The 16,565-nt window shown below is 29.7% G+C and overlaps 1 protein-coding gene across 4 annotated transcripts in view; it reads left to right on the top strand.

Moving 5' to 3' along the window:
* Positions 1-16,565, top strand: part of LOC145269291 (uncharacterized) — a 200,957-nt gene that overhangs the window by 77,482 nt on the left and 106,910 nt on the right. For all 4 annotated transcript variants that reach the window (XM_080124976.1, XM_080124979.1, XM_080124978.1 and 1 more), the window contains exons 9-10: positions 4,247-4,300; positions 12,199-12,768. In XM_080124976.1, the coding sequence (XP_079981102.1) occupies positions 4,247-4,300; positions 12,199-12,768 (624 nt within the window). The remainder of the gene's footprint in view (positions 1-4,246; positions 4,301-12,198; positions 12,769-16,565) is intronic.

Genomic DNA, 16,565 nt, shown 5'->3' with positions numbered 1-16,565 from the left:
ACATGATTCTCTTTTTTATCATAAGTTTAATTATCACTTTCAAAAGACGTTGATTTCTTATGGAACTGGTGTCGTTACACCTAACCTTTGTCCCATTTTCTACCATGTAGGCTTCAGATTTTTATCCTTTTATCTTCGCTGCAACCTCTATCTCACAGAAGAGATGTTGCGAGTTTGTCTCTGCTTTATCGTTATTTTCATGGAAAGTGTTCGACTGAGCTTCAATCTATGGTCCCCCCTCGCCAAACTTTCACAAGAAACACTCGACTAGCTGAAAACATTATCAATAATTTTCCTCACTCTTTATCTGTACCTAAACCTAAACATAGATTCCATGATCAAAGCTTCTTTCTTAGAACTGCATGCCTGTGGAATTGTCTTCGTTTTCCTGCTTTCCAGCTGTCTATAATATGGTTGTCTTCAAGTCCAACGTGAACAAGTTTCTGATGAGCCGTTCCACTTAAGTTAACAAATTTACCGAACTTCCATTACTATCGATTACTATATTATCCTTTTGACTACTATACACTCTTTAACCCTTATCCTTGAGTGGCCTATCGGCCTTGATAAGTGGTGACGCCTATGTAAAAAAAAAAAAAAAAAAAAGATTCCTTACAGGCATTTTGTACTTCCACGTATTTGATCTATGAGGATCTACTATTCTTTGTATAATGGAAATAGGTCTCTAGCATTCCTGTCTTATTCAGCGTTTTGTTTTTGTTTTTTTGTTCCTTTTCTTCATCAACTAACTAATGACATCGTCTCGACTCGTTGGTTGTGGTCATAAGCAATAACTCATGAATTATTGGCCCGAGCATGACACTTTCTTAAGGAAAAGGAACCAACTACAACTGTAGCAACGACTAGAGTGATATCTGAATATTTTAGAGGAGATGTGGATTCCCCCTCATTTAGCAATAGACACAAGATCCATGTGTCCTATAAATGTGGGGTCATTTTGCCAGAGAGTTCTGGAGTCAAAGTGGGACGAGGAGTGTTTATACACGAGCACAGAACATTATGATGTTATCACTGCTGTTGGATCATATCTCATATCTCACAACTATTCGAAAAACGAATTCCAGGGCAAGGTATCGTGGCACTGTTGCCCCTTGCCAAACAATGGATAGAGAACTGCCTACTGTTGGCATCATAGACACGGGATATTTCTATCCAATGTTTTTTTTATTACATTTTCACACCTAACAAGGCACATTGCCACTTTGATGTAGGGGGCTACTATTAGGGGCACAGGCTACAGGGGTACTAGGTGGGGAGTTGGGCAGCAAGATGTCGGTTCACGTTACACTTGAACTTCTGCATGGCAGTACAGTTGGGGAAGCAGGAACCTGGCAGGGAGTTCCAAAGTCTAGCGGTTCTGGGGAAGAAACTATTGGAGTAGAAGGCTCTCTTACATCTAGGGATCTCTACTGTGAAGGGGTGGGATTTTACTGCTTTTCAGGTTTGTCGGAGGTATTTACATAGAGGGGGTACAAGTGCTTGCAGCTCATTGGAACATTCACCGTTAAAATACTTGTAGAACAGGCAGAGGGATGCTACATTGCGTCGATGGGACAGAGGATGAAGCTTAGATGATAGTTCAGGACTTATTGGGTTGGCGACTCTCTTTTGAACCTTTTCTGGGCGTGAGCGACTAGTAGCAGATGCACCAGCCCAAATATTACAACAGTACTCCATACATGGGCGAATAGTGGCCTTATAGAGGTACAGGATACTTTCAGGCGTCAGTAGCTTTTGAGCACGGTAGAGAGAATCTACCTTTTTCGCAGCGGTCCTAGCAATGCTCAATGTAATTGTTCCAACTCATGTTTCCCCTGAACGTTAAGCCGAGGAGTTTAAAAGATGTGCTTTCAGATAAAGAGTCTTTGGCCATTGCTATTCATGGTAGAGAAGGTTTCTTGTAATTATTGAATTAAACCAGTTTTGTCTTGGTGGCATTGAACGTTACCATCCATTTATGTCCCCATTCCACTACAGATTGGAGGTCATCCTCTAGTGTTTCTGCCATTTCTTTAGATATGTGTTCATTTGTTTTCCTGTCGTGTCTGTTATAGAGCGTGGTGTCATCAGCATATATACCCATCTCACAGACAATTTTGTCAGGAAGGTCATTTATGAATATCAGGAATAATAAAGATCCAAGGATAGACCCCTGAGGCACTCCCGCATTTATATCATATTGTTTAGTTGTACGGCCATCGAGGACAACCTGGATTTTTCTCTTATCTAAGAAGGATTTAATTATGTTAAGTATTCTTCCAGTGATACCATATGATCTCATTTTCCTGAGAAGACCTTCGTGCCATACTCTATCAAAAGCCTTAGATATATCTAGAGCTACCGCTCTACCCTCCCCTCCTTTGTCAAGTGAATGGTATATACGCTCGGAGATTACAGTTAGAATGTCTGCTGTTGAACGGGCTTGCCTAAATCCATATTGTTGGTCGATAAGAAGTTTAGTATCTCTAAGGTGATGGACTAGAGCTTTGTTAATTATGGACTCAAATATTTTGGCAAAAAGTGGGAGGAGGCTAATGGGGCGGTAATTTGCTGGGTTAGTTCTTTCGCCAGAATTCTTGAAAACTGGTACCACAGAAGCAGTTTTCCAGCAGGTAGGAAATAGATTCATTAAGGCATTTGTTGAAAAGTTTGGAGAGGATTGGAGCTACTTCGGCAGAGCATTTTTTTAATAGCACAACCGGGATGAGATCAGGTCCACATGCTTTTGCAGTGTCAATATTTTTTATAATAGCATGCACCTGAGAAAGGGTGATTTTCAGATCATCAAGTGTAGCATCTTTCTGCAAAGGAAAGTCCGGGAGAGGGTGGTTAGCAGAGTCTAGTGTGGAGTTGAAGGCAACCGACTGGCAAGCATGTTAGTTTTCTCGGTTGCTTAGCAAACAACCTCATTGTTGCATAGAGGAGTTCCTAATTTCTGAGCTTCGATGCGTTTTTGGGTGGTTTGAGTAAATTCTCTCTTAGCTGTCGCTATTTCTTTCTTACAGTTACTTCTGGCTTCTATATACTTCTGTCTGTTTGAACTGGATTTATGTCGGTTAAATCTGTGGTAGGCATGCTGCCTTTGCGCGATGGCAGCTGCACATGTTGAAGTAAACCATTGGGGAGAGTGGGGCTTGCTATAAAATTTCCGCATGGGGACATGTGCTTCAATTGCTGTTTTGAACCATTCAGTGGTCTCATTTGCGCACTGTTCAGCAGGAAGTGAAAAGATATTTCGCCATGGGGCGTCTCTAATGAGATCCCTGATAGCTTCCCAGTCGGCCTTTTTATAATATCTCGTTGTTTTGAGCAATGGCTCTTCCGTTTTGGCTCTGGAGTTTAGGGTGATTTCAACTATTATCACTGCATGATCAGCATTCCAAAGTGGGCTGTGGGCGCTCGTCTTTACTGAGAAATACGATCACTATGTCTCTTTTGTGTGATAGTGAAATCAGGAAGAAAAGTAAATAGAAAATTATATCTGTTTAGCCTGTCAAGTGACAGAATCAGGGAAAGAAAAAGAAAAAAAAAAAAAACTTAAACCTGTAGATGAGTTCTTTATATGCATGTGGCATTAATTTGCATGTGTGGGGAATAGTGGCTACAAGAAAGACGTATTGAACAGAACTGGGAGTCGAGTTTATAAGAGTTTGTGAGAACATAGGCATTGTTATGAATTACGGTATAAGTTCAGGTGAGTTGGTATGAATTTCGACATTGATAAGAAAGCGTTATGACAATTTTTTTCATTTACAAGTTATGTCCTTTGTGAATAGAATTAAATTTTATCTACATAGAAATAATTAAATTTTATCTACATAGAAATAATTAAATTTTATCTACATAGAAATAATTAAATTTTATCAACATAGAAATAATTAAATTTTATCAACATAGAAATAATTAAATTTTATCTACATAGAAATAATTAAATTTTATCTACATAGAAATAATTAAATTTTATCTACATAGAAATAATTAAATTTTATCTACATAGAAATAATTAAATTTTATCTACATAGAAACAATTAAAGTTTCCTCTCTCTAGCACTCTATCGATCACTATACAGATATCAGCTTATTTCACGACAATTACTATTTCAGTCTGCCGATATCAAAGTATTTACTCAGGCTTGTCACTTGTTTCCAGATCTCAAAACCACTAATAACACAATAGAATAATTTTTGTGTTTTCCAATAAATAAATGTATTTCTCTTTTACCAGGTGGTGCGCCTCCTCCCCCTGCGCCTCCTCCTTTTACAAATCCAGTAGATACAGGTATGTAATAAATGCAGACATTTTCATATAGTCACCTTAAAAGAAAAAGCATAAATAACACTTATTTCTTACCAGGGTTAATGTTCTGGCTTTACTTTTAAATGAAGGGTTTCATTCAATTACTTTGGCTCATTGCTTTTTAGTGAACCACGAGGTTCTCTTGCTTGACATTCTTCTCATGACCCGTTAGGTCATTTTGCTTCTTCTCTCAGTGTTGTTGTCACTGATTATGATTCATTGTTTGTTTGCTGTTATGCATATTAATTTTTCATTGAGTTATGTAATAGAAAATGCTACATAAACGGCATCTCTGTTTAGTGCCTCTGTTTAGCCTGCCATGTGACAGAATCAGGGGAAGGAAAAAGAAGAAAAGAAAAATTTATCTATATCGGTCCCTCATTAGTTATCGTAAAAACAATTTGGATGTGGAGGCTTATTAAAGAATTAAGTGAAATTTTACAGTTATTTTAGTAGAAAATTGACGAAAATCTTAAACTAGGACACTATTAGATAGATAGATAGATAGATAGATAAGGCCTATGGCTGTGTGTGTGATCCTCATCAGCTATCTCATCATTGTTTTTGCATGAACGTCTAAAATAGTATATGAAAATCTCTGTTTATCATCATTTTCGTCCTAGTCATCATCAGATCTGTAGATATTATCCTCACATCGCATTTAGTCGTGTACCTTCTGGCCAATCTGGTAAATCGTCCTCGTCTCTCAGGTCATTTTCTGTACTATTTCCACTCGGAAAGATTAAAGCTGGAGAGAGATGTGTAGAAGTATTGAAATTTAGTAAACATGAACGCCATGAGACATGTCTTATTCATAATAAAAAACAATAACTAGAATTGAAAAAAAAATTTTGGAACAAGATGAATGAGATTTAGAAACATTAGATCAATACATTATTTTATTGTGAAAACAGCGTATGACAACCATACATGTTTTACTCATGAATGAGGTGTACAGTTTGTAAATGTTTGAATGTCAAATCTCAATTAATTGTTAATTCTTTCGGCTCATACAATCATGACCCGTTGACCTTAGAAAAGGCATTTGGTGACAGTAGTAAGATGGCCAAGGCATTGATCAAAACTACTGGAGCTAAAAATTCCTGTTTGCAAAGAGATCTTTTTTTTTTAATCTGCTTGGCAAAAGGTAGTCGTGCCACCATACGTTTGCAGCGATAATAAGAACTATGCAACTAAGGCCGACACTTTGCCATGTCGATATCATTACTGAAAGTTGCTAGCGGGGTTTCTCTATATATGCAAGCTTCTGCTGATACCAGAATTTCTCGAATCAGTTTCCAACAACGTTGAATAGATTAAAGTATATAATAAATAAATTAAAGTATATAATGAATAAATTAAAGTATATAATAAATAAATTAAAGTATATAATAAATAAATTAAAGTATATAATGTATAAGTTAAAGTATATATTGAATAAGTTAATGTATATAATGAATAAATTTAAGTATATAATGAATAAATTAAAGTATATAATGAATAAGTTAAAGTATATAATGAATAAATTAAAGTATATAATGAAAAAATTAAAGTATATAATGAAAAAATTAAAGTATATAATGCATAAGTTAAAGTATATAATGAATAAATTAAAGTATATAATAAATAAATTAAAATACATACTGAATAAATTAAAGTATATAATGAATAGATTAAAGTACATAATGAATAAATTAAAGTATATTATGAATAAATTAAAGTATATTATGAATAAATTAAAGCATATAATTATTAGGCTAAAGTATATAATGGATAAATTAAAGTATATAATAAATAAATTAGAGTATATAATGAATAAATTAAAGTATATAATGAATAAATTAAAGTATATAATGAATACATTAAAGTATATAATGAATAAATTAAAGTATATAATGAATATATTAAAGTATATAATGAATAAATTAAAGTACATAATGAATAAATTAAAGTATATAAGGAATAACTTATAGTATATAATGTATAAGTTAAAGTATATAATGAACAGGTTAAAGTGTTTAATTAAAAAATTAAAGTATATAATGAATAAGTTAAAGTATATAATGAATAAAATAAAATATATAATATATACGTTAAAGTATATAGTGTATAAGTTAAAGTATATAATGAATAAGTAAAAGTATACAATGAATAAGTAAAAGTATACAATGAATAAATCAAAGTATATAATGAATAAATTAAAGTATATAATGAATGAATTAAATTATATAAGGAATAGGTTAAAATATATAAGGAATAGGTTAAAATATATAAGGAATAGGTTAAAGTATATAATGAACAGGTTAATGTACATAATTAATAAATTAAAGTATATAATGAATAGGTTAAAGTATATAATGAATAAATTAAAGTATATAATGAATAAATTAAAGTATATAATGAATAAATTAAAGTATATAATGAATAAAATAAAGTATATAATTAATAAATTAAACTATATAATAAATAAGTTAAAGTATATATTGAATAAGTTAATGTATATAATGAATAAATTAAAGTATATAATGAATAAATTAAACTATATAATAAATAAGTTAAAGTATATAATGAATAGATTAAAGTATATAATGAATAGGTTAAAGTATATAATGAATAAATTAAAGTATATAATAATTCAATTAAAGTATATAATGACTAAGTTAAAGTATATAATGAATAAATTAAAGTATATAATAACAAGGTTAAAGTATATACTGGATAAATTTAAGTGTATAATGAATAAATTAAAGTATATAATGAATAATTAAAGTGTATATGAATAAATTAAAGTATATATGAATAAATTATAGTATATAATGAATAAATTAAAGTATATAATGAATAAATTAAAGTATATAATGAATAAATTAAAGTATATAATGAATAAAAATAAGTATATAATTAATATATTAAAGTATATAATAAATAAATTAAAGTATATAATGAATAAATTAAAGTATATAATGAATACGTTAAAGCATATAATTAATAAATTAAAGTGTATAATGAATATGTTAAAGTATATAATGAATATGTTAAAGTATGTAATGAATAAATTAAAGTATATAATAAATAAATTAAAGTATATAATGAATAGGTTAAAGTATATAATGAATAGGTTAAAGTATATAATGAATAGGTTAAAGTATATTATGAATAAATTAAAGTATATTATGAATAAATTAAAGCATATAATTATTAGGCTAAAGTATATAATGGATAAATTAAAGTATATAATAAATAAATTAGAGTATATAATGAATAAATTAAAGTATATAATGAATAAATTAAAGTATATAATGAATAAATTAAAGTATATAATGAATAAATTAAAGTATATAATGAATAAATTAAAGTATATAATGAATAAATTAAAGTATATAATGAATAAATTAAAGTACATAATGAATAAATTAAAGTATATAAGGAATAACTTATAGTATATAATGTATAAGTTAAAGTATATAATGAACAGGTTAAAGTGTTTAATTAAAAAATTAAAGTATATAATGAATAAGTAAAAGTATATAATGAATAAAATAAAATATATAATATATACGTTAAAGTATATAGTGTATAAGTTAAAGTATATAATGAATAAGTAAAAGTATACAATGAATAAATCAAAGTATATAATGAATAAATTAAAGTATATAATGAATGAATTAAATTATATAATGAATAAGTTAAAGTATATAAGGAATAGGTTAAAATATATAAGGAATAGGTTAAAGTATATAATGAACAGGTTAATGTACATAGTTAATAAATTAAAGTATATAATGAATAGGTTAAAGTATATAATGAATAAATTAAAGTATATAATGAATAAATTAAAGTATATAATGAATAAAATAAAGTATATAATTAATAAATTAAACTATATAATAAATAAGTTAAAGTATATATTGAATAAGTTTATGTATATAATGAATAAATTAAAGTATATAATGAATAAATTAAACTATATAATAAATAAGTTAAAGTATATAATGAATAGATTAAAGTATATAATGAATAGGTTAAAGTATATAATGAATAAATTAAAGTATATAATAATTCAATTAAAGTATATAATGACTAAGTTAAAGTATATAATGAATAAATTAAAGTATATAATCACAAGGTTAAAGTATATACTGGATAAATTTAAGTGTATAATGAATAAATTAAAGTATATAATGAATAATTAAAGTGTATATGAATAAATTAAAGTATATATGAATAAATTATAGTATATAATGAATAAATTAAAGTATATAATGAATAAATAAAAGTATATAATGAATAAATTAAAGTATATAATGAATAAATTAAAGTATATAATGAATAAAAATAAGTATATAATGAATATATTAAAGTATATAATAAATAAATTAAAGTATATAATGAATAAATTAAAATATATAATGAATACGTTAAAGCATATAATTAATAAATTAAAGTGTATAATGAATATGTTAAAGTATATAATGAATATGTTAAAGTATGTAATGAATAAATTAAAGTATATATTGAATAAATTAAAGTATATAATGAATAGGTTAAAGTATATAATGAATAGGTTAAAGTATATAATGAATAGGTTAAAGTATATAATGAATAGGTTAAAGTATATAATGAATAGGTTAAAGTATATAATGAATAGGTTAAAGTATATAATAAATTGAAGTATATAATGAATAAATTAAAGTATATAATTATTAAATTAAAGTATATAATGAATAAATTAAAGTATATAATTAATAGGTTAAAGTATATAATGAATAGGTTAAAGTATATAATGAATAGGTTAAAGTATATAATAAATTGAAGTATATAATGAATAAATTAAAGTATATAATGGATAAATTAAAGTATATAATGAATAAATTAAAGTATATAATGAATAGGTTAAAGTATATAATGAATAGGTTAAAGTATATAATGAATAGGTTAAAGTATATAATAAATTGAAGTATATAATGAATAAATTAAAGTATATAATGAATAAATTAAAGTATATAACGGATAAATTAAAGTATATATTGAATAAGCTAAAGCATATAATGAATAAATTAAAGTATATTATGAATAAATTAAAGCATATAATAACTAGGTTAAAGTATATAATGGATAAATTAAAGTATATAATGAATAAATTAAAGTATATAATGAATAAATTAAAGTATATAATGAATAAATTAAAGTACATAATGAATAAATTAAAGTACATAATGAATAAATTAAAGTATATAAGGAATAACTTATAGTATATAATGCATAAGTTAAAGTATATAATGAACAGGTTAAAGTATTTAATTAAAAAATTAAAGTATATAATGAATAAGTTAAAGTATATAATGAATAAAATAAAATATATAATATATACGTTAAAGTATATAGTGTATAAGTTAAAGTATATAATGAATAAGTAAAAGTATACAATGAATAAATCAAAGTATATAATGAATACGTTAAAGCATATAATTAATAAATTAAAGTGTATAATGAATATGTTAAAGTATGTAATGAATAAATTAAAGTATATATTGAATAAATTAAAGTATATAATGAATAAATTAAAGTATATAATGAATAGGTTAAAGTATATAATGAATAGGTTAAAGTATATAATAAATTGAAGTATATAATGAATAAATTAAAGTATATAATGAATAAATTAAAGTATATAATGAATAAATTAAAGTATATAATGAATCAATTAAAGTATATAATGAATCAATTAAAGTATATAATTAATAAGTTAAAGTATATAATGAATAAGTGAAAGTATACAATGAATAAATTAAAGTATATAATGGATAAATTAAAGTATATAATGAACACAGTAAAGTATATAATGAATCAATTAAAGTATATAATGAATCAATTAAAGTATATAATTAATAAGTTAAAGTATATAATGAATAAGTGAAAGTATACAATGAATAAATTAAAGTATATAATGAATAAATTAAAGTATATAATGAACACAGTAAAGTATATAATGAATAGATTAAAGTATATAATAAATTAATTAAAGTATATAATAAATAAATTAAAGTATATAATGTATAAGTTAAAGTATATATTGAATAAGTTAATGTATATAATGAATAAATTTAAGTATATAATGAATAAATTTAAGTATATAATGAATAGGTTAAAGTATATAATGAATAAATTTAAGTATATAATGCATAGGTTAAAGTATATAATGAATAAGTTAAAGTATATAATGAATACATTAAAGTTTATAATGAATAGGTTAAAGGAAATAATCTTCTCATGTATGAAACGATTTTTATTTTACTAATGGGAAAATAACCAAACACTCATCACAAAAAGTAGTCACAGCACTTTCTACAGCAAAACCATACGTAATTACATCCTCGGTTAAAACTGATTAGATTTCATTCGAACAAAATATCTCTTTTAAATATGTATTCGTACAAAGATGGTTGCAAGCATTTCCACTCCCCAGTGATTTCGATTTTGCCTGATTATACAATTTCTATTTGAAACTAACTCAAACCTTCTTCAACAAATCTTTCGCACTTACCATTTACAAAACATTCTAAATCATGTTCTACGGAAATAATGATTATATTTCATACACATTTAAAAATTGTTATATTTAATCCGAACAAAATTACTCTCTCAATTATGTATTTCATTATAGAATGTATAAAACAGTTTCACCCTCGATACACTACTCAGATTACTGTTTTACAATATTACCATGTATACTTATTTTCGCGAGACAGTTATTATTTTCTTTGAATCCTCAAAGCTAATTTTGAAGTTGAATAAATGCATTATAAAAATTCTTTAAAAGATAAATATTAGTTTTCTGTGTCTATTTCAAAGATAATTAGTAAAGTAAGGTCCTAAGATATTGAGTTGAATAAAAAAACATCTTGTTTGTACAAAAAATTCGCCTCCGAAAGCGAGAAATGCTCACTTTGTTCAACTGAAAGAAAACAAGTTCTTGTCACATGTATTATACAGAAGCCAAAAATTCTGAGACAGTCGAGAGACTGTCTGAAAATGACATCATATGATAACTTTATAAACTATATATAAAAAAAATTATATATAAACTTTATAAACTATATAACAAAAAATTGTTGCAATATTTTTGGGTATGCCTCTATAAATTTGGGCGATTCTATAAATAACCCTGTGTGATAAGAACGAATTAATGAAAATACCAGAACAGTTTTATAAAACGAGTGAATCCTGATGAATTCTCCAGCATTATCTTTTTTCCGCGTCAAAACGAGAAGATCCCTACGTTTCTGCTGGCAGTAACTTAAATTTTTACACGAGAAATCTTCTCTAAACGGATTAACGAACTGCAGCTTTCGATTTCAAGAATGACTCTACTAATAAAATAATCTGTTATATCTTTCTGTCTCCCCCCCCCTCTCTCTCTCTCTCTCTCTCTCTCTCCGGTGGTAAATAAAACATCGAAATAATTCGAAAGAATTTGGAAAAAGAGCAAAAACATGCTTTTCACATCAGAAATACACAAAATATTTTTAAATATTGTACTTAATTTTTTCAAACCAATCGTCCCAAAGTCTTGAAATAAAGACGAAACGTTGATGAACATATGAGTGTTTTTTTTTTTTTTTCATTTATTGAAATATCATTTCCATAATCTCAATAATATAATGTAAAATCAACTTGTGATTACACATCTGAAAGACGTATAATTTGTATCGAAAACTATTTCGCATAAGATATTCCAGTCATTATTCATATAATATGTACATAATATGCATATATATATATATATATATATATATATATATATATATATATATATATATATATATATATATATATATATATATATTTATTTATTTATTTATTTATTTTGTATCTTTTAGGGTGCGCAGGTAAAAATTTAGACATCGCCTTCATAATCGACGCTTCACGAAGAACCCAAAAAGATGATTTTAAAAAGGGGATGAACGCCTTGAAAAAATTCATCAAACTGTTTATAATTAGACCAACCAATGTCCGCATAGCTGCTCTCACTTACGGTTCACAAGTAAATACGAACACAGCTTTTGGATTCAACAAATACAAATACAAATCGGAGGTTTTAAACGGTTTCAATAAGTTCATTCCCAGTTTCTTAAAAAATGGCACTAGCCCTAACACAATGAGTGCCCTTGTTTATGCACGGAAAAATTTCTTCAGAATTGCCCGGAAGAATGTCAAGAAATTTGCTTTTATAATTACCAATGGGTCATCGATTAATTCGAAAAGAATACTTTCTGAGATTGCTAAGTGGAAAAGTAAAAAAGTTGAAATCATCGCCATCGGTGTTGGGAAGGCGGTTAAAACTGCAAAATTAAAAACCATTGCCAGTGCAGAGGAGAACGTCTTCAAAGTGGATAATTATCGTGGTCTGAAAAGCGTCATAGATATATTTAGAGTGATCGTCTGTCTCGGTAAGTCTAAACTTGAATTTATTAATTTAGCATACATTCCAGCCAGACAGAATTTCTCGGCCCAAAACAAGGATTGGAAACAAACAAAATACACGGATAAGAATAAAAAAAGGCTACTTCCCTTCCTTGTGGTGTGGTGCGGTCGTCGCTCTGTGAAGACGAATCTAGTAAGTCAAGGGTTTAGTATCAGTAGCTCGCAGTGTGGTGGCTGCTCTATTAAGTACAACGCCCTAAGCTGGAAGTCAATTTGTTTCCTCATCTCAAGCTGTACAGAGGATGTAAAATAGAATGACGATGAAGATAACATGTAGATGGTTGTGCACGTCAAGTCTGTTGGGCAACTTACAATGCTGAAAATAACCGACAGCTAACGAAAATCGTCGCTAGATATAACGATTGCTATGAAAGGTGTCAGCAGAATGAAAAAAAAGCACTGGTCACAATTCTGGTTTTAAAAGCTTTCAGCTATTACTGAGTGGGAGAAGGCGTGGCACCACCACTCGTTCAAACATGTGAACCATTGTTATTCTCATCCTGGATGGGAGAGCAATAGTTATGAGCGATGTTACATGTCAATTGGTAAAATAAAACTAACATGTCCCACGATGGTCTAAACCCAGCTCAGGTTCCCTGTCAATGGAGAATCTAATATGAACATCAATGGATGAAAAAACGATGTTGCCATCATTGCTTGGCCGACACAAGACAGTTATCCATGTGGTAACACTCTTCTTTTTTAATCCCGTTCACCTCTAACAAGGCATGTCGCCACTTGAACGTAAGGGGTTACTATTTGAGACCATGCTTAGGAAAGATTAACAAGATGTTGGTTTATGCTACATTTAAAATTCTGCATATTAGTACAGTCAAGGAAACAGGTAGCAGGAAGAGAATTCCAAAGTCTAGCTGTTCGAGGAAAGAAACTATTAAAATAGGAAGCTTTCTGGCATTTAGGGACCTCAATAGTGAAGAGGTGAGATCTTATTGTTAAGCGGGTTTGTCGGGATATGCACGTCGAGGGGCACAAGTGCAATGAGTTCATCAGAACACATTCCATTAAAATATTTGTTGAACAGGCACAGGGATGCAACATTGCGGCGATGGGACAGGAGTTGGAGCTTAACTGACTAAGTGGGACCTATTAAATTGAAAATTCTTTTTTGGACCCTATCCAAGGAGGAGATACTAGTGGTAGATGCACCATCCCAGATGGGGCAACAATGCTCCATGCATGGGCGAATGGATGCTCTCAGGTGTGAGTAGTCTTCTAACTCGATAGAGGGAACCCACTTTCTTTGCAGCAGCCTTTGCAATGTCCTCTATGTATTTGTTCCAGTTCATATTGCAAATGTAAGGCCGAAGAGTTTGAAGGTAGAATTCTCAGGTAGGGTGTTGTCATGGATATAGGTGGTTATCATAGCAGAGTGAGTTATTAAGCACAAACTAGGTTAGACTTGAATAGTCTCGATAAATTCCTGATGCCGAAGATAAGCAGTTTGTCATACCTACATTGTCTTATCACATGAAAAACTGACAGAACAGCCAGTCAGAATCCTGAGTCACAATGTCAAGTACTTATGCTTTGTTTTGCTACACATTTTCATCAGCAGGCGCAGATATTTTGAAAGGAACTCAAGATACTACTGTAACTTCAGCCAAATGCAGCTTTCCCGACTCATCATAAACTGCCCCTAACCCTTTCCAACTCATTATGAACCTTAACTCATAATTCCCAACTCATCATAAACTGATGGTGGGTAAAGTCTTGAATTCTTTTCTAATTGTATTTAATCGTGAGAAACTCAAAACAATCAGTGACCCGAATGAGCCAACCAATCCACTACCAACATGAACATTACTAGCACTAACATGAAGACTTGTTTTACCTTATTGTTGCATTAAATCACAGTCATTCATCATCTTTGCCAACAAGAAGGTAAAACAAGTCTTGATGTTAGTGCTAGTAATGTTCATGTTGGTAGTGGACTGGTTGGCTCATTCGGGTTAATCATTATTCCTGCCACCACCACTATGAGAGTTGCCTTTACTGCACCAATCTTGTGTACCATCTGGAGACACAGAAGAAAACCTGAGATCATCAGTGTAAGTCAACGATCTTCTGAATGCAGAGATGAAGCATGCTGAATGAGAGAATTTCGTTCATCACCATGTTGAAAAGCCTGGTGGATCTCTCTGGAAAGAGTGAAAAACATGATTACCAAGCATGCCAGAAGTTATTGTAGCTTTGCAAATACAACAAACATGTCATTTGATGTTAACGATGCAGTATTGCATGTAGTCTTTAACCAACCATCCCACATCGTAAATGCGAATTAGTCTGAGAACTCATACACTTGATCAATGGAGACAAAACTGGACTGAACAAACAAAGCCTGAGTGTAGGTGGATGGGCTCAATGACAAACTTAGGGACCATAATAATCTTGGATTGTCATAGGTGAAGCTTTAAAAAGCAAAACAAAATTTAGAAAGATGGCCAACGATTTGCACCTTGGCAGAGAATCACCAGCTGATCGACCATCTTGGCCAGATGTAGGGAATTTTCAGTGATTACAGGGTAGTGGTCTGAACCAAAATAGATGCCCTCTGACAATTTAGCCGAAATTGTCTCAGATACAACTAAAAATGTTTCATAGAGTATAATGTAGAGCTTGTTTCTGAATCAACTTCAGATGCTAGATATCTCAAACAAAATAAGGGGATGAAACTTGGGTGTTATATTGCATAATGTGTCACACTAGACATATATTGGCTATCACACAGGGTAAATAAGTGGTAGTTTAAAAAGAGCACACTACTATTGCTCTATTGTTATTATATACACTGCCCTATTTATTGTATGAATTCATTAAGTAGTGGAAGTCTGCATTGTCTCACTCTGAATTAATCAGCCAGGTTTGTAAACAGTGGCATGTTGGATGAAGACCGACTTGAATATAATTGCATTTGTTAATATTGAGATAAATAGCATAAGTTTGATCGTTTTCAAACTCGATGGAATTATCTACAGAGATCTTCAAAGTCACAATCTGAGAACAATTATTTTCACCTCATCAACAAAAAGAACACCAAGAAAGGAACCAAGTATCGAACCTTAAAAGATGCCACTAACATAGATAGTGATTGACCTACACCCAAAAGGTATAGTTTGCAAGGAAGGCGCCAATTCATCACACCGCATGTGGTTGAAAGCCATAATAGACCCGGAGTTGAATCAACGGTGAATTCAAGGAAGACAATGATTTTTTGTGATCCACTCCTTTGTATTCAGATTTGTTAATCAGGATCTCTTCAGTACAAATCCATGTTGAACTTGAGAGTTCATATATGAGACATCGTGATTAATTTGAAAAGACTTTGCAGACGACAGAAGTAAGACTAGATTTTAGTTGATTGTCACTTATTTTGAATATAGAACAAATAGTTGCTATTTGCCATATGAAGCCAAGTTGGACTTCAGAAATTGATGCGATTGTTAAAAAAAAAAAAAACATTTAAAAGAAGCGAGGAGCACACCTATCGTAACGACCATGCAAAAATATATGATCAGAAGATAAGGCATCATAGTAGACTTGAGAATATTCTAAAAGATTTTACAGACGACAGAAGTGAGTGAAACAGGGTTGAAGTTAAGTGTTATCCTTCTTTAATAGTTGTTATTCGCCTGTCTTCATGAATGTCACAGTTTGGAGTGAAAGGTTAATAAATCTAGTAAGCAAATCAGTGATAAATGGAGAGAGTGCTTGGATGTAGACCGTCTGCACTTAGAATTTTATT

Source organism: Euprymna scolopes, chromosome 45, assembly GCF_053919585.1.
Source record: "Euprymna scolopes isolate OS-2025 chromosome 45, ASM5391958v1, whole genome shotgun sequence".
NCBI lineage: Eukaryota > Metazoa > Mollusca > Cephalopoda > Sepiida > Sepiolidae > Euprymna > Euprymna scolopes.
This window is presented reverse-complemented; position numbering and strand designations above follow the sequence as displayed.